The sequence below is a fragment of the Geotrypetes seraphini genome, chromosome 8 (genome assembly GCF_902459505.1).
Source record: "Geotrypetes seraphini chromosome 8, aGeoSer1.1, whole genome shotgun sequence".
Lineage (NCBI taxonomy): Eukaryota > Metazoa > Chordata > Amphibia > Gymnophiona > Dermophiidae > Geotrypetes > Geotrypetes seraphini.
Window position 1 is genome coordinate 113800220 of NC_047091.1, and position 21292 is coordinate 113821511.

General features: G+C 41.5%; 1 protein-coding gene across 3 annotated transcripts in view; it reads right to left on the reverse strand.

Annotated features, from left to right (window-relative positions):
• The window catches only part of ATP8B3 (ATPase phospholipid transporting 8B3), a 136766-nt gene that overhangs the window by 52315 nt on the left and 63159 nt on the right, over positions 1-21292 (reverse strand). For all 3 annotated transcript variants that reach the window (XR_004540460.1, XM_033956701.1, XM_033956700.1), the window contains exons 10-14: positions 19567-19725; positions 18055-18143; positions 14346-14539; positions 5408-5616; positions 2082-2113 (exon numbers count right to left, since the gene is read on the reverse strand). Coding sequence is in view for 2 of the 3 variants with exons in the window: in XM_033956701.1 (XP_033812592.1) it covers positions 2082-2113; positions 5408-5616; positions 14346-14539; positions 18055-18143; positions 19567-19725 (683 nt within the window). In the remaining variant the exon portion in view is untranslated. The remainder of the gene's footprint in view (positions 1-2081; positions 2114-5407; positions 5617-14345; positions 14540-18054; positions 18144-19566; positions 19726-21292) is intronic.

Below are 21292 nucleotides of genomic sequence, written 5' to 3' on the forward strand. Positions count from 1 at the left end.
TCCTTTATGTGATGGAATCCAGATCTATAAAAGTCCGGTTTCACTCTCTCTCAGGCAGAGAGTCACAAGAGGTAACTTTTCAGGTCTTAATTATTATATAAGAAGTGCAGAGAAACCTATGATAAGATGCAAGTTCACTCACATCCAAGCATAGACTAAATTATAATTAGCACATTTCACTTGGATCTCGTCAGATGACCTCTCCAGACCAATCCAAAACATAACTTAGATGAATAGCCTTTCTGTATAAAGTCTCGTACAGGCTGAAACAGAGGCGCCTTCGTTAGATAAGACCAGCACATGAGCCATAACTCCCCCAAGATTCACATAGGCAGAGCATGTAGGCATAGCTGGATGTCCTTGACTAGAATACAGTTCTGGTACATACCCAGAATGCATCAGGCAGAAACAGCAAAGATGTATTCTTCTTTCTCTTCTTGCTAGGTTTAGGCTGGAATGATTTCTTGCAAACAATGGTTCAGGCTTGATGATGTCAGAGAGGCCTAACCTTCAGGTGCAAATAAGGAAACACCCCTACAAAAAGGTTTAAATATTCTACTTCCTGTGCACATTTCAGCAGCACATATACTAAATATTGGACTCCCTAAGCTCCTAATGGGCTTAAAACTCATACCAGTCAAGATTTAAAGCAATTTAGCTGTTGACTGGTTTCAGTGACATTTAACCGTCTAAGTGCTGCTGAAATTTGTGGTTAGCACCTAACTCAAAGCCAGCATTTGGCTGCTTAAATCCTGATATTCAGCCCTTAAGCAGCTAGGTTTAGTACATAAATGGGACCGCATAAAAGTCTGTCATATCTTTATGCTTAACCCCATGGCTACTTAAGTGCTGAATATCAACTTAAGCTGCTATGTCTTAGCCAACTCCAAAATAACTAGATATTGTTTATTGTAAGCTTCTATACTGCTACTAATGACTGGGGAGTCAATTCAGAGCGGTTTACATAAGCTTCTGTAATGATGGTACAATACACGAGTTTCTATAATGGTGGTACAATACATGAGCTTCTGAAAGGAGTTATAATACCTGTGAGTCTGTGACGAGTTACCTCATATGAGCTTCTATACTGGTGGTACTGTGCTTCCTCTAAGGGCATGATTCTGTAAAGGACGCCTGGTCTCAGTAGCCGCCTAAGCAGCTTTTGAGAATCACACACGAGTGTCCTATACAGAATCACGTCTGTCCTAATGGACAGACACCTAACCCCACCTAACCATCCCGATTCTCTAACCAGCGTCCATGTCACAGACACCATTTAAATAATCATGTTGCTGCTGAATTGATCACAACAGGAGAACTACCCCCCGCTCCCCCCCCATACACACACACACACTGTCTGCAGCAGGAAGGATGCCCATTCCCTCCTGCTGGCACCCCTGCAACATCCCCGGCATGAGTGATGCCCATTCCCTCCTGCCAAAACTCCCCCCAACATCCCTGGCAGGAGGGATGCCCCCTCCCTTCTGCCAGCACCCCCTGAACACATGACTCCCCTACCTCCCTGAAACTCCACCCCCCACCTCCCAAAGCCCACCCGGACCCCTGGACCTTTATCAGCAAAGCTGGCAGGAGGAATGCCTACTCCCTCTGGCCGACAGGCTCACATCTTCAGAATAGCAGGCCTTCCCCTTCCTGGTACATCCTGGGATGCACCAGGGAGGGGTCTAAGGCCATTTTTGGCCCAGGCGCCTAAGGCCCCTCTCATAGGAGGGGTTTTAGGCACCTGGGCCAACTGAAGTCTTAGGCCTCCTTCCCAGTGCATTCTGGGATATACTGGGAGTAGCTTAAGACTACAATTAGCCAGATACCTAAAGCCACTCCCATGGGAATAGTCACAGCTGCAGCCTGGAAAAGGTCCAGCTTTGAATATCTAGAAATAACTCTGTCAGCGGAGAACATAACATTTTCCACTGTCAGCTGAATATCAGGCTCAGACAGTTTATATTGTAATTTTGATTGCTTGAGTGCTCTTTGCTTTTTTTTAATAAACCATATTTGAATTGGTTTCTATTATACTGTTAGCTGTTCGGTACAGTATTTTACAAGATCTGAAATCTTACCTGAGATTCTTTCTCATCACCTGAATTTGTACCTTCAAATAAAAAAATATATGTACATACACAGATTAGAGTGATTTTTAGGGTAAACTACATAATTCATTTTTGTTTCATGCATGGTTGTGGTCAAAATTAGTAGCTGAAAGCAGGAAGGGATCATTGCCTTGAAAAAACCATTGTCTTGTAGATGTGACATGTTTCTTGCTGTTGCTATATCTATTTACCCTTCTGTACATTGATCAGCATGGATCTGGAACCTTCTCCATGCACCAATTTGCCTGAAATTTGGTAGATGGATCTCTTCCTGAGGTGGGAGCTCTCCTGCCAAATTTCAGGCAAATCAGCAGATAGGCCGAGCTTCTGAGTTCAACAGGACCATCTTTGGAGCAAGAAGACCTCTGTATTCTAGCCTACTACACATAGATCATAGTCCTAAGTCTCAGTGATCTGCATCAATGATTATACCCTACTGATGTTATAATCTGACCCGTATCATTTAGCAAACATTTTCACTAATACCAACTACTGAACTGTATGATGATACTTCACAATCCATAAAAACATTAACAAAGAAGAGGAGCATAAAATACATCTTCTTTGTTATGCACTTCTGCCAATGATTTCTAAAGGGGAACCCAATGAAATGACTGAAGACAATTAGCTAAAACGGAAGAAACAAGCAAAATCCTAAAGCTCCAGAAATCTTAATATAGCTTGGTGAATATTAGTCTACAATTGTTTGAAACAGCTATGCCCTTCAGTCAACTCTGCACTATGGCTCTGTGAACACATTTAAGAAAAATGGGGAGACCCAAGATCCACAGTGAAAGCAATCCACCGATGAAAACAAAAGCAAAAACTGTGGATACATATGTTCTGGAGATAATTTATTAACCACTGACATATAAAACCATGAAAATTCAATTTAAAAAGTATAATGATAAAAAATACTGTGATAAAAATCCAACCGGACCCTACACGGTCCGTGTTTCAGTGAACACGCCTTCCTCAGGGGTCCAATGGTTTGCAACCTCACATATAAAGAATTGGACTGAAAACAGTCTATTGTCTTTAAACATGTGAGCAATGCTTAGCATTTTTTTTTGCTACTTCAGCTTGTCTGCAGTGTTCTTTGCTCACATGTTTAAAGACAATAGACTGTTTTCAGTCCAATTCTTTATATGTGAGGTTGCAAACCATTGGACCCCTGAGGAAGGCGTGTTCGCTGAAACACGGACCGTGTAGGGTCCGGTTGGATTTTTATCACAGTATTTTTTATCATTGTACTTTTTAAATTGAATTTTCATGGTTTTATATGTCAGTGGTTAATAAATTATCTCCAGAACATCTGTATCCACAGTTTTTGTTTTCATCTGTGAACACGTTTTACATAGGCAGCATTTCTATGTTGTATTTATAAAATAGGAGCTCTTTTTGCACATTTCACAAAGTTGCCCTACTATGAAGTTACCCTCATAAGCATTTGATGACTCATCTAAGTTATATAAAGACACGATAGGTCTGAGGGCGCAATACGATTGTTGTTGATGGACTTTTCAAAAGTGCACTATAAGAACATGAGATCTTCTGCTATTTCCATCATAGGAGTAACTCTGTGGAACAAATTAACTGGACCACAAAGAGCTCTTCCTGACATTCAGAAGTTTAAGAAAGTTGAAGAAAATGCTTTTTATAGAAGCATTCCAATGAATGATGATTCTGGTTTATTCCGGTTTTATGACTGATATATAATTGAGTGCTGTGAATTAATTGCTCTTATTGAATGATTTGAAATGTGTGTTGTTTGCATAAATTTTGTTTTTTCTGTATGTTTCCATTTTCTGTATGTTACTATTTGTAAAGCCGCCTAGGAATAGGCAGTTGAGAAATCTTTTTAAAAAATTAATACACTTTCCCCTCCGCATTTGCGGGAGTTCGGGGCAGAGCCGGCCTGCGAATATGAAAAAACCGCAAATAATATTTGGGCCGGTTCTGCCCCTAACCCCCGCTTCCCCCGGCTATTTTAAGCCCTGAAAGTCCCCCCATAAGCCTTACCTGGTGGTCTAGCGGGTTCTCAGGCAGGAGCGATCTTCCCACGTTCTTGCCCTATGCAGATCGCTCACAGGAAATGGCTGCCTTGAGCTCCCGTAGTCTCTAGAGCCATTTCCTGTGAGCGATCTACACGGGACAGCAGCGTGGGAAGATCGCTCCTGCCCTGAAAACCCGCTAGACCACCACGTAATATTAAACAAACAATAAAAATACTGAGTGTAACTCTTGATAAACATCTGACTCTGGAAAAACATGTAGATCTACTGTTTAAGAAATGTATCTTGATCTTATGGTAGCTCCACACCATCAAAAATTTTTTGATGAACCTTCTTGAGTATTTTGGATTACTGTAATATTATCTATTTGGGAGCTTACAAAAAAATTACTCAAAAAACTGAGACTGATTCAGAACATTGCGGTTTGCCTTATTTTCGGATTTAAAAAATGGGAGCACATCACCTCTTTTTATCAAAAACTTCATTGGTTGCCAGTAGAGTCCAGAGTTTTGTTCAAGTTTTCTTGTATCTGTTACAAAGCAGTCTTTGGGATGCTACCAGATTATCTTGCTGCTCAGCTTTCTATGAACAACTCCTCTAAGAGTACACGTACAATAGATTTATTTAATTATCCTGCTTTAAAATCATGTCAATATAAGAAGTTTTCGATGGAATTCTGTCATTCCAGGCCACTAAACTGAATACATGGCAGGCAAATAAACATGCATTTATCCATGGCTAAACTTTTTTTGTGTGTAAAATGCTGTTTGAAAATTGGCTCTTAACCCGCCCCTCCCCTTATACAGCCCCCCTCCTCCATATACACGTATAATGTGGGCACAGACACTTTTGCTCATTTTAAAAAAGGCAGCAGAGATAAATTGGAGAGGAAATGTACACATGGTGACTGTATTTTCAAATCAATATGTGTACTTTCAGGGACAAAGTAGAGAGACACACCACCACCACCATTTTCAAAAGAAAACTCCACAGGAGCTTCCCCTCTGAAAATGAGCATGTAGGCTGTGGGCAGCGTCAACAGCATCCTTTCTGCCATCCAGGGAAAAGATTTTCCATTCTGAAGGGTCTGCAATTACAAGGTCATTTTTACCAGCTGGTCCAAATCCTGGTTTCATTATATATACACAAACATTTTGATATTTTTTACTGTGCCACCATGCCCAGAGCATCTTAAACCAGGTTACAGTACAGAGAACTTGGGTATGGTGGCCAAAGAGGAGAATCCCAGAAGCTATAGGAATAGAGGAAAGGCAGAGTTACCATAAATTCTTTGATTGATGCAGCATTTTTTGAAATTCATAATGTTCTGTGTTAAGGTACCAGTTTTGTCAGAGAAAACATATTCAATCTGGCCAAGCAGGTCGGTGAGGCTGGTGGTTCGGGCTTTTGCTGGAATGTCCTTTTCAGCATAATACATCTGTAAATCCCAGTCAATAAACAGGCTGTGGATCAGATGAATAAATTCTGACCTACAGAGCGGTGACAAAGAAAACAGATCAGAGCTCACACAACATCTTATGCCTTAAACCCATGTAGCAGTCATCACATTTTAACTCACAGCTCCAGATTAATATCCCTTGACGCAGGGTTCTTTTCTATAATAATTTTGTAGTTCTATCCCTCCCTTCCTTTGTCTCAAGTAAGTCATATGAATGTCATTTATTTCATGTTGTTGGTTTACCCCTGATTTTATTATTACATAAAACGCTTAGAAAGTTTATAAGCGCTGCATCAGATTTTTGATTAAAACTTGGTTCTTAACCCAGTCCTCAAGTCACACCCAGCGAGTGAGTTTTCCAGGATACCCAAAATGCATATACATGTGAAAGATTTGCTTACATATTTATCTCATGCATATTCATTGTGGTTATCCTGAGATTCTGACTGGCTAGATGTGGCCCATGGACTGAGTTAAGAACCCCTGCCTTGGAGTGATTGGTACAGAAGATATCAGTACTCTCCCCAGTACTGCTTCTGTAGGAGGTCGATATTCAAACCAATTTAAAATGGCCAGATATGGCTCCTGACCAGTTAAATTGCTTGTCCAGGGCAAACTGGGCATACTCAACAGCACTTAACAGGATAATACCGTCAAAAAATGGCTGGTTAGCACCTAAATCACAACCGGCTATTTTGTGGGTGCTCCAGGGGTGGAGTCTGTATTTAGCCAGCTATGGGCCGATATTCAGCTCTTAACCCGTTCAGATAACCGCTTAAAACACAATCCTATCTTTATGCAGTTCATCTTGGCCAGTTAAGCGCTGAAAATTGCACTTAACCTTCTAGGTTTCATCTGGCCTGTGCAACTGGATATTCAGTGGTGATATATGGACATTGCCTGGCATTGAATACCTAGAAATAAAGTCTCAATGATCAGCCAGCTGAATATTGGAATCTATGTTTTTAGGTGATTAGATAAATGAACTGGGAACCACAGAATATATGCAAGGGGATCCTCCATTCAAGTTCCTGCCAGTAGGGGGCAGGGATTTAATATTATGCTGTCAGTGGCATAGCGAGGATGAGTGGTGGCGGTGGCACCCCTCCCCCTCCCTCTTCTCATTCTCCCCACCATAAAACGCCCTGCCAATGTCTGAAGCAGTGTTCTTCAACCACTGGTCCGTGGACCAGTGCTGGTCCGCAAAAATCTCCCGCCAGTCCGTGAAGGACTAGTGTCCCCCACAAGCACCGAGTTAAAAAGGTGGCTCAATGCAAACGTCTCGTGGACCACCCAGACAAAAACACCAGTTCATCCGTCCTAAAACACCTCCAGGCAGCGCCAGGGCTGCCAACGGTGAGCTCGCACGAACCTGGGGCAGTGGCCGATGGGCGACTCTGGATCAAAGGCCACTGGAGAGCTGGAGGCACAGCGAGTCCACCAACCGTGCTGCCTGAACGCATCCGCTTTGCATGCACAGAAAGCCACCGTCTCCCCGGCCTGTGCTCTCCTCTTGGTCCTCCCCGGAAGGAGCGGAAGGTCCCCCCGCTCCCAGACCTGGCCAAAAGGAAAGAAGGTCCCGCTGCTGCAACATGCGGTACAGAACCGGAGCAGCAAGACAGAGTGCGAGACACAACCTCCTGAGCCCTAGGTAGGCTGAGGAAAAGCTTCCTAATAGGAGAAGTCATCTCCCCCACCCCCACCCGTCTCCCTTGGCAGTCCAGTAGCAGCACCTGAGTCCATACTAACACTCCTCAGCCGCTGGTCCGCAAAACAATTGCTCCATTTCTGCCAGTCCATAGGTACAAAAAGGTTGAAAAACATTGGTCTGAAGAGAGGTTTTATTATTACATCTGCAAAATAGTCACATTCATAAATCAATTCAAAATTCTACAGCAGGTTTGAGCTGGTTCATTTTGAATTTTTCTCTTATATTGTCTCAGACACATCTTAACCAGACCTCATTCAATGTGCTGAGAGTAGAGATACTGGTGATCCAAAGGGCATGAATTTAATATAACCTAATTCCTCTGGCGCTTGGGTATCCCAATGCATCATAATGGAAGGATCCGCAGCAGTCAGTATAAGTGACTACAGATGTCTATTCTTTGCAAGTTGAAATGAAAACAAATCAGAGCAGTTTATTTTCCATTTTAACACTAGCTACAACAGAAAACAAAATGAGAAAACCAACAAAAAAATTATACAAAAAACCCAACAAAACCCTCAAAACAAAACCCAGTGGCTAAACCCCTAGAAGTGACCCTTCACCCTTGTACCAGAATCTTCCTAGTCTTCAGCAAAATAACTGTCATCACCATCTCCAAAATCTTATCATCACAACCAACATTAAATTTTTATGCCTTTCCAAGCTATTTCTTCTATCACCATTCTCATAAACTCCGCCCTTCAGTCAGGCCATTTCTCCCCAGAAATGGGTCATATCGCCTTGACCCCACTACTGAAAAATTCTGACCTTGACCCTTCCATACCATCCAGCTATAGCCCAATTGCAAATATCCCTCTCCTAACCAAGATGCTAGAATCCATCATTTCTTCCCAACTCTCATCATACTTAGAGAGATTCTCTATTCTTTTACCCTATCAATATGGCTTTCGTCCTAACTTCAGCACCGAATCCCTACTGTCTTCCCTGATTTCAAGGGTTCAACAACTTCACTCTCGAAACAAGTTTGCCGTCCTCCTACAATTTGACCTTTCCGCTGTTCACCATGATATTCTTGTTTACCAACTCTCTGAGATAGGTATCAACTCCACAGTCCTAAATTGGTTCTCTAAATTCCTCCGCTCTCGTTCTTACATTGTTAACATGAATGGCACCTCATCCTCCCCCTGGAAACCGAATTGTGGAGTCCCGCAAGGCTCTCCACTATCCCCTATCCTTTTCAACATCTATATGTCCTCCCTAAAACTCCTCCACCTATCCCCCCTTGAAACAATTTACACTTATGCAGACGACATCCTCGTCCTCCTCAAGACCGATTCGAACCTCACTGACCTGTCTAAGAACATATCCTCTTGTATAATGAACCTACAATCCTGGGCCCATACTGTGCAAATGAAATTGAATGAGTCCAAAACAAGACTTCTTTGGCTTGGTCCAAAACTAGATCACCTACCCACCTCCATCCCACTACCCTCTGGCTCCTTTCTGCAGCTTGAGTTCTCGAGCAAGGTCTTGGGCATCATCATTGATTCCACATTGTCCTTCAATGACCACCTCCAATCCTTGGTAAAAAAATGCTTTTTCAGCCTTCACATGCTGAGGAAAGTTAGATCCTGCTTCCATCAAAAACATTTTACCCTCCTTGTCCAATCCATCATCCTCTCCAGATTGGACTATTGCAACTCTATCTACTTAAGCCTAACTAAGAAAAACCTCCACAGACTCCAACGGATTCAGAATGCCGCGGCCAAGCTCATCTTCGCTAAAAGTAAATTTGACCATGTGTCCCTGCTCCTGGCCAAGCTCCACTGGCTTCCGATAATCGCCAGGGTCCACTATAAATGCGCCTGTTTAGCTTTCAAAATCCTATATGGTATCCTCCCTCCCTATATCCCTCTTTCTTGGAATTCCTCAAACCCTAATACCACCAGATCCTCCCACAAATTAAAACTATCCTTCCCCTCGCTAAAAGGCATTTCCCACACAGGAAAGCTAGGGACCTCCCTCCACTTCAAAATCACTGAGCTTTGGAACAACCTTACCTCCCCTCTTCGGAACTTGAGCTCTCTCCAAGTTTTCCGCAAACATCTGAAAACCTGGCTTTTCTCAAAAAATGTAAGTCTCCCTTCAACTTAGGAATCAAGGAAATTCTTATATCTTGGCATCCCAAGTCCTCTAAATTTTCTTCACACTTCTACCTCTAACTCTCTGTTGTAGTTCCTTCCTATTTTTCCTATTGTAAACCGCGTCGAGCTCTACGAACGTGGAGATGATGCGGTATACAAACCTAAGGATTAGATTAGATTAGATTACATTTATCACTATGGCAACATTAAAGGGACCTTCTACTAAAGGGGGTTAAGTTTTGAGTTTAATGCTTTATAAAGTGGGATTTAATGCTCAACAAACCCAAAACTAGTGCTGCATCAAGGAAGGTTCTCACTATTTATTTATTTATTTATTTTATTGTAGGTTGTGTGTTAACATAGGGGTTATTGCCCCAGATTCCATAGTTACATTGTGAGCCCACCAGGACAGATAGGGAAACTAAGAGTACCTGCTTACAATACCTGTATTGTACCTGTATTGTACACCACTTTGATACCTGCCGAGGAAAGGCAGCACAGGGGGCCCCAGTATCCGCAGCTTCTGTATCTGTGGTTTACCGCCTGAATTCTGAGAACCCTGCCATACCCACACCCACTTCAGCATAAATACTTCCCAAAATCTTAACCAGCAGCGAGCAGCATCTCCTGCCTGCTGCACGCAATGGCCTCAGTGTCCTCCTTCTGAGGTCACATCCGGGTCATGGGACCAGGAAGTGACATTAGAGGGAGGGAGCTCGAGCTGGCATGAGCAGTAGGCAGGAGATGCTGGTGAAGATTTGAGGAGGTATGCTGGTGGGGCTGTGGACATGGAGGGGTAGAGTGAGGGCAGGCAAGAGTGTTCAGTGCTCAGGCGGTAAATCACGGTATAAAAGTGTTTGCTATTACTTGCAGTTTCATGTATCCACAGTAGGTCTTGGAACCTATTACCTGCAGATATAGGGTCTTGTATGTCCAATTCACTCCATTGTGAATGTTTACTTGTAAACCATTCTGAGCTACTGGGAGGACGGGATAAAAATCTAAATAAATAAATAAATAAAATAAATATCAAATAGAGAGAAAGATAGCCAGTACTGAGCAGTACCTGCTCCCAGTTAATGTGGAACCACTTAGGCAGTGGCTTACCTAGCATATGTGACACCCGGGGCCCATCATTTTTTGACACCCCCCCATCTATATGAAAAATATGATTTTTAGTAACAAACCACATATCGCACAACAAAAGTGTACCTAGGAAAAGCAGCATCTTAAACAATGCAGTGAGCACTAGAACACCAACACATACATTGTAAAACTAAACAAGCCAGATCCCGCAGTCAGTTGATCCTGCAGTCAATGCCAACTGAAAACTATGTTCTTTTCATACACACAGAACAGAGATACACCCTCGCCCAATATGGAATAATCACAAACTAAAAATAGAAATATGTAGACAAAAGTTAAACTGAACCGCCAAGAAACCAGACCCTGGATATAATGCAACACCTCAAAAACAGTAACATATGTCCTCTAATACTGTGCAAAATATAAAGACAGTAGATGCAAATTTGAAAAAACTGATACATAACAATCACCACTTTACAAATTAACAAATAAAAATAAAACAAATAATGAGAAATTAAAAAATACATTTTATTGGACTAATCTCCGTAAGCTCGGTCCCCATTCCCGCAAACCACCTGATTCCATCCACACAAGCCTTGAATTGTTTTATATTGAACTTATTATATTAAAGTATAAAAAGAAACACTATTCTGTACAATTGTCAATTTATAAATCAGCGTCTTCTCCCCACTCTCTCTTGCCCATTTCCCTTCAGCGTCCTCAGCCCACTCTCTCTCCACTTTCCTTCAGCACATGCACATAAAAACAAGCAAGTAATTTTATATCATTTTCATTCTATTCATTCATAGAAATTAAAGTCTAAATAATGCCAGTCACATAATATTATGATTTTACAAAAATAATTCCCTGCACAGTCAAGCCTGCAAGGATTACTAGATGTCTTTCAGCAGCTCCCTTCCCTCCCCCTTACCTTCGTGGCCAAGTCAAAATGATCTACCAACAATAAAATTTTAAAAACACAAAGCACACTGTACACAGAGAAAATGTTAATTTTCATTTATATTCCGCGGGTTTTCAGAGAGGTCAAGGCAGATGACTTTATGCAATGTCACCTTAGTAACAACTATATAAAAATAGATAAATATACCCCCTCCCCTTGTACTAAACCGTGATAGCAGTTTTTAGCGCAGGAAGCTGCACTGAATGCCCTGCGCTGCTCTCAATGCTCATAGGCTCCCTGCGCTAAAAACCGCTATTGCGGTTTAGTAAAAGGGGGCCATAGTGCAAAATATAGACAGCATATATAAATTCTCAAAATGGACACATTTTGATCACTAAATTGAAAATAAAATCATTTTTCCTACCTTGGGTAATTTCATCAGTCTCTGGTTGCACTTTATTCTTCTGACTGTGCATCCAATATTTCTTCCCTTCTTTCAGCCTCCTGTATGCTTCCTCTCCTCCAGACCTCATTCCCTCCCCAAACTTTTTCTTTGTTTCACCCTGCCCCCTTCTTTCTTTTTCTCTCTCTCCAAAAACAAATGAGACATGCACTGTCTCCAGCTCATTTTCTTGCAAATATTGAGAATATCCGGTACCAGGATCAAACCTTAATTGCTGAAGAAGAGGAGTTAGTTATGTCTTGGGTATCCAGGAATCATCCACCTATAATGCCAGCTGTAATAAACTTCAGAGCTAAGGAGCGAACCATTCAAGAAATGTTTGCCAATCATGTTTTAAAGTGTGGAGGTCACTTATTAAACACTTGAATTTAGAGAATGTTAAAGTAATGATTTCACTTTTAACAGCATTAGCTTCTTCTGCTGGCATAGAAAGAATATTCTCTTCCTTTAGATTCATTCATTCCAAATTGATAAATCGTATGGGAACCAATAAAGCAGGAAAGTTTGTTTTTCTTGTCCAGATTATGAACAAACAAGAAGATGAACATGAGTGAGCTACAGAAGACAATATTTTAAGCTTTCTTACTGAAATTGTACACCGACTAGAAGTCTGATTAGGCGGTATAAGAAATTTTAAATAAATTTGAAACTTGAAACTTCATGTGTGGACCTGGCTGATAGTCTAAGTCAGTGTTTTACAACCTTTTTACACCTATGGACCGGCAGAAATAAAAGAATTATTCTGTGGACCGGCATAGGTCCATGGACCGGCGGTTGAAGAATACTGGGCTAAGTCGTGGGCCAGACCCTGCCCATCTCTACCCAATCTCCACCCCAGACCCCGACCCCATAATAGTACCAATTGCACCTTGTACGTCCCATGCCTCATCTGGAAGCCTTCCCTCTGATGTTGCAACATCAGAGAGAAGGCTTCCGGTTCAGGCACAGGATGCCCGTAGGAGCCACTGCCCATGGCTTTGTGCACTGAATCAGTTAAGAAGAGGGAGCTGGCTCGAAGATAACGCTGCATCGATCGCACCATTGACCGGCGGTTGAAGAACACTGTTTTGGGCCTGATGCACGTGCTGGCCCTGTGGACCGGCAGGAAATTTCTGTGGACCGGCACTGGTCCATGGACTGGTGGTTGAAGAACACTGGTCTAAGTTTTTAAAAAAAGATATTTTGTTTAATCACATTATTTAACATGGACGTTTAAGCAAATACAAGAATGCTATAATGTTATTGTTTTGGTTAAATAAAACTATTTAAATTGTTATGAAGATAATGACAATTTTTCTCCTTTCAATAAAGTACAGCAGAAAAGTCCAATTATGAATGATTAACCTATTAAACTGGAGATAGTTCACCTCTCAATAATTTCATATTTATTTATCTATGTATTTCTAATAGTATAACCAAATCAGTAATTTTGTGATATAACTGTAAAACTAGTCTGAAAAGTTATTTTTCAAAAAATGAAGCCGTCATCTGATTGTAAATATTAAGATTATACCAGCAAGAATGAGTCTTTAAGTCATGATTTAAATCAAATCCACCCTGCTTCTCTTTTAGGAAGTTATCCAAACCTTTTTTTAAACTATGCCAAGCTAACTGCTCTCACCACATTCTCCGGCAACAAATTCCAGAGTTTAATTGCATGTTGAGCGAAGAAATATTTTGCCTGTTTGTTTTAAATCTACCAGAGAGGGATGAACAAATACCCACTTCCTCCTTGAGCAAGAAGTTCCTGGCAAGTAGCCTCCAAGCAGCTCCTGTTGATTCCTACTGATCAGCAGCCAGGCTTGTGGTTTAACGTCAATGAAATAAACATTTTTAACTACTATTCTGGTCTGCTGTTTTTCTGTTGATCTGTGCATTGCTGATCCCTGCTTCCATTTGAACCTTCCCCAACAAGGCAACCAGAGTTATACCTGCCCCTCTGTATCGGTTCCATCCATCTATGTCTTTTTTTAAAGTAGAAAAGGTTGTTCACTTTGATTCTGTCTTCTTTCTATATGAGGATCCTCTGATAGTTGGACAGACATATGTCTGAATTCAAGCCAGCATTTCTAACTCTCCCACTGAAAGTTGGTTAACCCACAACAGGAATACAGCAAGCAGGGTGTGACTGTGTGTCTTCTGATTAAGACACTCCCTTAATAAGGGAAAATCTTAAGAAATCTGGGAGTCAGAAGGGCTGCGTGTGCTTGACCTGTGATAGATGCCGCTCTGGGTGGGGAATAATAATAGGATAATGGCTGTAACACAGATATTGAGAAAGATATGGGTTTGATCATAGCTCTATGATAACTGTGTTATTGTGTTATCATCTAAGTATAATCAGAACCACCGACCTTTCACAATATTTGTGTTACCACCATTATCCCATTATCACTATTCTCCATCCAGGTATCATCCCTACTATTAAAAGATGATTAATGTCCACTACAACAATATAGAAGCATAAAACATTAAATAATCCATAATAAGATCTTACGTCATAAACAGAGACATTGGAACTATGGTGGACATAAGGATGACATAGCCCCAGAAGAGAAGAAACCCAAAATAGGCAGGTGTGTACGTTGCTGGAAGATCAGGGATATATCTATGTTTCTCTTGAAACCATGAGGCCCAGAATCCAGCAGCAACAGCAAGGCAGAAGGAACAGGTAATCAATATTGCAAAAATCTAGAAAAAAAAATAGCATCATGAGAAAATCATCAAGAGATGGACTAGAAGCATTCCTGAGATCTTTTCCCACTCATGTTCAGAATCATTGCAGTAGCAGGCTTATTTTGTGCAAAAGTCTAAAGGCTGGTCAGGTACAAGAAATTTGAAATGAATCAGGTCTAAAGCTAACAGAAGCAAGCTATCTTTCAGACTTGGCATCCAACAATGAACAGTATAGGAAGGTAGAATCAGTCTCTTGAAACGATCTATTGAGAGACCACACATCTCAGTTATACCTACTGCAACTGGATATTAGACATTTAAACAGAAAACAATAGCTGTCATTGAATCCACAGGGCATGTGTGAGGAGTGAGCAGCTGGGACCCACTTAACCAGACACTAATCCAAATCTAAACCGAAGAATTAAGTATAAATATTCTGAAGCATGCATTTCTGTAAAGAAGTAATAAATGTAGGGCTGGTGCTAGGATATTTGGCACTCTAAGCAAATCTTTGATCCTGTGACCTTCCTCGTGTGTTGTCTCCCCCCTCCCCCCCCTCCCCACCGCTTCACATCTGTGCCTACTGCTCCAGCCCTTTTTGCAAACTTTTGGCTTGACCCAATTTCCCCAGAGGCCTTAATCCAGGGGTGTCCAACCCTTGAAGTATTTTGTGCGGCCCAGGTCGAGGGCGATGCAGTGTTTTCCTCTGCTGCCCCCGGGTGTTTACCATCTTGTCGGCTCCCCCCTGTGTCTTGCTGCAGCGTTTGCACATTTGTGCGGCCCTAGAAACATTTTTTTCGGCCAATGCGGCCCAGTGAAGCCAAAAGGTTGGACACCCCTGCCTTAATCCATAACTTCCCCCTGGCTGCTCAGCTGTTGTGGCCACTAGGAGGAAGGGCACTTAATAGCATGCTAGCTTTCTGTGCTACACGGGGCCAGTCTCCTGGGAAGAGTCCTGACGTTACATGTCTCATACATGTTTAACATACAGCGCTGTGTACATCTAGCAGCAATATAGAAATGATAAATAGTAGTAATAAGAGGGAATAATGCCATTAAGTGCCCTCTGTCCTGCCAACCATGGGGGGCTGAGGTGCCAGAGTAAGTGCTTTGGCAGAACCTCCAGAAGGGTAGCATCTGAAAAGGTGGGGATTTAAATTAGTTGTTCACTGTCTCTTGCTGTCCCTAGAATCTTAAACTAAAATAAACAACAAAAGTCCTTAAAAAGCAATCTTTTATTTTAATGAACTTCCATTTTGAAAAAAATGTTTTTCATGCTCAGACATTTTGAGACCTTATTGCCATCATCCAAACCATGGATCAATGTCTCAATAATTATAATCATTGCAAATTGTGATACACACACCAGAATCTGAGCCCTCTAGACCCCTCATTCTATAACTTGGCATCTACATTTGTCCACCAAGGACTAGATTCAGTAAATGGTGTCCAAATTTGGATGCCCCCCCCCCCAAAAAAAAAAAAAAGTTGGAAACCATTTACAAAATAGCGTGTAGCGCCGGAATTTACACCCAATTTTAGGTGTGAGGATTTATGCTAATTGAAACCTGGTGTAAATCCTTGTGTGTAAATTAAGCACAGATATCCCAACTCTATAATACTACGTGCATCTTTAGTGGATGCCCCTGACTCACCCATGGCCACGCCCCCCTCCACCCCTTTAGCTGCATGCTAAAAGATTTGCATGCGTATCTTTATAGAATGTATCCCAAATCACAACTCCAAACAGTGGAGGAACTGGAGTAAATATTAACCCAAAAAATTCAAAACAACCTCCAGTTTAATAAATGCCAAAAATTCACCCCGAGTGAGAGAAGACAGTCTGAATTTTTTTCCCTAGTCATCAGCTGAGAGCAGAGCTGTGGGAAAAGGACTAATGCCTGTAAATGCTTGACTGAGAGCCCTGATTTTGGGATATCGTGAAACGCTGGCCATCGTCAGCGGATTATAGCAGTGTTTTCCACAAACTTTCATTGAAAACCTTGGCCTACATTTCTAGCGCCTTCCTCTCCCGAAGCTACAATTCTACAAACGGCACCATTGCACTATTGACACATAATTGGAGGCTGCTTTTAAGGTGGCCGTCAACAAAGGCACTGTTTATAGAATCTGAGCCTCTGTGCTCAGCACACTGCCTCTATTTTATTTATGGATTTATTAGGATTTATTTATTTATTTAATTCATTTTCAATCCCGTTGTTCCCAAAGAACTCAGAATGGCTTACAAGTTAAACATACATATTATATAATTGACGGGTTACAATTTGACATAATTACAAACAAGATTACAACACAAGGTTGTATCTTAACTTGATACAAACTAGGGATTTAGTACAAACGAATATAGAGTTTCCAGGTTACATTTTGCCATAGTTATCCTTAACAGCTCATGGTTTTTCAATATGAATTTTTATCTTAATGTGATACATATTGGGGTCTAGTACCAATATATATTTCCCTGGAATCCATTGGTCATGGGCAAGTAATGCCTGTTATTTCTTTTGTGTGTGTACAGGAGCCTGCTAAAATGTGATAGCCTAAGGCAGGGGTGGGTAATTCCGGTCCTCGAGAGCCGAAGCCAGGTCAGGTTTTCAGGATATCCACAATGAATATGTACAGGATGGATTCGCATGCACTGCCTCCTTGATCTGCAAATCTATCTCATGCATATTTATTGTGGATATCCTGAAAACCTGACCTGGCTCTGGCTCTTGAGGACCGGATTTGCCTACCCCTGGCCTAAGGGACATATACCTAATGTAACTATCATTGTCTTTAAGCCAGGTTTTACTAGTCAAGATGGAATATGTCCCCGTTTTTATCTGTGAGGTCTTTTTGTATGGTGTGTTTGTTATTCACTGATCTGGCATTTATGAGGGTGATAGACATTTTTTTGTTGTGGGGGTATATGAGAAAAAGGGGATTCCTCCCATGTTGCAGGGAGCTGTGTTGGGAGGGTTTTTTGGGGATCAGCATATCTGCCCTGGTTGATCATAACTGGAATAGGAAAGCACATGATGGGTAAGAATATTATAAGTTTAGGGTATAGCGTTTGGTTTGTTGAATTATATTTTTTTAATTTTGTTACCTTTATTTTGTGTCAGTTGGACTAGGTTGGGCAACAGGTGGATCTATATATGTAATATGTAATATGAGCCTCGGTTTACCACCTTTTTGAAGGAATTCACTCAAGGCAGTATACAGCAAGAATAAATCAAACACAAGCAATAGACAATCACAACAGTAAAAATACTCAAATAACAATACAAGTTATGGTATATTATGCTACATTACAATGTCAACACAGTATACAGTAAAATGCTTTTATAGACAGTATAAAGTGTAAGCAAAGATGAAACATATAGATACGTAGATGGCATCCAGTTATAGACTTGCCCCCTAGGCAACCACCGGCCGTAAATAAATGCCCAAGCAAATCAAATATGTAAGCATGCTCTCAAATGGTATAGCATCCCCACCCAGCTATCGCTGCATTATTTTATACCTACTATAATCACAATGTTGTTTATCATCGCATCAAGTTTGGTCTTCTTCAGGTTGATCTTGCCACAATTTTTCATTATTTTGGTATCAAACCCTTTGAAGGAAATGGTTTAGAGAATTATTGGAAAGTTCCAGGATTAGCATATATACTGATGGTAGGAATAAAGGAAGCGTGATGTAGCGACACTGCAGGGCAGAGGGTATGGGGCTTGATACCAGCAAGCTTTGACTACCTAGAGACCAACCTGATCAGTACCAGCACGGTGATGGCGGCCAGATGCCATTCAGCAAGGCCAAGGAGAGCAAGAAGGCCAACTGCCTGGGCAATAGCGTTTCTAGATTTGGTACCTATTTAGAGTGTTGCAAAAAGCGATAAGATACGAAGAGTGCTTGGCATTAGATTAAGTGTGATGTTTTGTGTGCTCTTGTAGCCGGGTTGGTGAACCTATAAGGAGGAAAACAAAAAGTATCCTGGACAAGGAACGATATACTACCTGGCCAAGCTTTAAACCATTGACAGCTAGGAGGCAGAGTTATATCTCTGTAGTGCGAACAGAGATTGGATGGACCAATTGATCTATAATGGTTATTATCTACTATACTACTTTCCAGCATAGAAATATTTTTGCCCATATTTATACCTGCTCTGAAGCAGGTTCAAATATGTGCATGCATTTGACGTATTTACATGCATATTTTATCATGTGTGTGCTTATACCACAACTCCACCCCTAATCTAGCCCAGACTAGGTCCCCAGGAATACCCATGTGTAGATCATATAAAATGAGGCACTGCATTGCTGTGTAAACCCATGTAATTTTCAGATGTATACACAGAAATTAATTTATAAAATCACCTCCTGGGAAGCCAGATTTATCCAGTCAAAAGAATGGACAGCCTTGAGAGCAGAGTTTGTTCACAATTAACTGGCCAGCTCTAAAATCAGTCATGGTAGGTTTCAGTGGCGTAGTGAGGGTGAGAGGTACATGGAGTAGTGATGCCCCTCCCCCACCCTCTTCTCCATCCCCACCCCCACTCCCCCCATGCGCATGTACCCCTTCCCTTCCGCCATGCCTCTTTTAACTTCCCAACATAAGCAGAATTACCAACTTGCTGCCCGCGTTGGCATCGGCTCTCCCTCTGACATCACTTCCTAGGTGCAGGATCCTGAAGTGACATCAGAGGGAGAGCCAACACTGGCACAAGCAGCAGGTTGGAGTTGCTGCTTGCACCGGTGAAAAGATAGAAGGGAGGGGGGAATAAAGGCGCACGAGTGTTGGGGGGGAGGACAGGAGAAGGAGTGCTGGCACCCCCCACCAAGACAGCACCCAGGGCAGACCACCCTCTCCTATCCCCCCTTACTACACCACTGGCAGGTTGAACTCTAGGTGGCTTAAGTTTCCACTGAAAATTATCCAGGCTTTCTTGATAACTGATCAGCGTTTGAATATCTCCACTATACTGATTAAATTATTTCTTTGTCCCCCACATTTCCTAACAGATCCCTGGCATGTACCTGCATAGATGACCATTCCATAGCATGTTTTTGTATTGCGGATCCTGCATCCTCGTAGCAATAACTTCTCATTATCCAGGGGATATATCTCATCCCTCCACTCTAGAGTCCCTATGAAAGTGTGCAAGATGCTGTTCGGCTCCTCACAAGTTACTTTACCTACACCAAAGAGAAACAGTCATTTATTTTTAGGTTCACATCATCCCTCCACCTGTACTGCTCTTCCCCCCCCCAAAAAAAAAAAAAAAAAAAAAAAGCTCAGGTGACCTCCACTCTAATTTTAGGAACTTTTTCTAAGGAGAATGTTTCCTAAGGCTTGAAGAAGAAAAGCATAAAATATATAGATGCAAATATATCATCTGGCACAGAAATATGTATGACCATAGATATTACATTATATTACATTAGGGATTTCTATTCCGCCATTACCTTGCAGTTCAAGGCGGATTACAAAAGAATTATCCAAGATGTATTACAACAAGAACTTACAAAAAAAAAAAAATTGGTCATTTTCAAAAAGAGTAAGAAATGGGTAAGGTTATTTGTTTGGGGTAGTTGGCTTTAGTGAGAGATGGAGTTTGCAAATAAAATGGTTGGATAGGCTGAAGTGAGCTTGGACGGCAACTTCAGCATTTGGAACCTAGGACAATACCAGGTGGACTTTATAGTCTATGACCCAGAAATATCAAAGAAGAGACAAGTTAAATTTAACATGTATTTTTAATGGATATAACTAATGGACAGACCGGATGGACCATTCAGGTCTTTATTTGCTGTCATTTACTATGTTACTAGGTCACCCTTTTTCTTTTGGTATGTTTACTCACTATGTCAAGGTTTAGCATGTCACCTCTACAACCAACTGTTATCATTTCAATAAATGTTGACATTATAGAGCTATAATCAGAGCCACTGACTTTTCTCAGTTTCTTTAGTGCCATCACAATTGTTCTCCGGCCAAATGGCATCATCTTCAACAGGAGAGGACCAAAGTCCATTGCAGTAATATAGAAGCATTAAACGTCTATATATGGCACTATGCACTGTGCACATAAATTTGTGCATTCGCCCAATGTGCACAAGCAATTCAATTGAATAATGAGTCAATTAGCGCTGATAATTGGCAACCTAACAAGCAATTATTGGCACTAATTGGATTTAATTAAAAGATATGTGCCTAAGGAACTCTTTTTTTTTTTTTTTAACATCCGAAATGTGGCATCAAGAGGCAGATGGACGTTTTTCTCACCAAAGCCTTCCAAGTTGCTATATTTCTAGATGGATTTCTATGGTGCTTATCCACAGTGCATCTAAATCTCAAGGGGGCATGTTAGAGTTGTGGTCTGGGTGGGACTAGGGTGGGCATATGATTTGGACATTTTCCTGCCATAATCGAACATTTAAGGCTATGTCCAGAGCGCAGTTTGGACATTTGGGACTAGACCTATTTTAACAATGAATAAATACCAAAAAGGTGCCCAAATTGACCAGATGACCACTGGAGGAATGAAAGCATGGCCCTCCACCTCCAACACATTCCCCAGTGGTCATTGAGCCCTTCCCATCCCCACAGATGTGCATGAAACAGTACATATCTATCTGTATGATAGTTTCAGATATTTTGGCTGGTCTAGGTTCCTGGAGTAGTCTAGTGCAGTGGTCCCTAAACCTATCCTGGAGGACCATCAGACCAATCGGGTTGTCAGGATAGCCATAATGAATATGC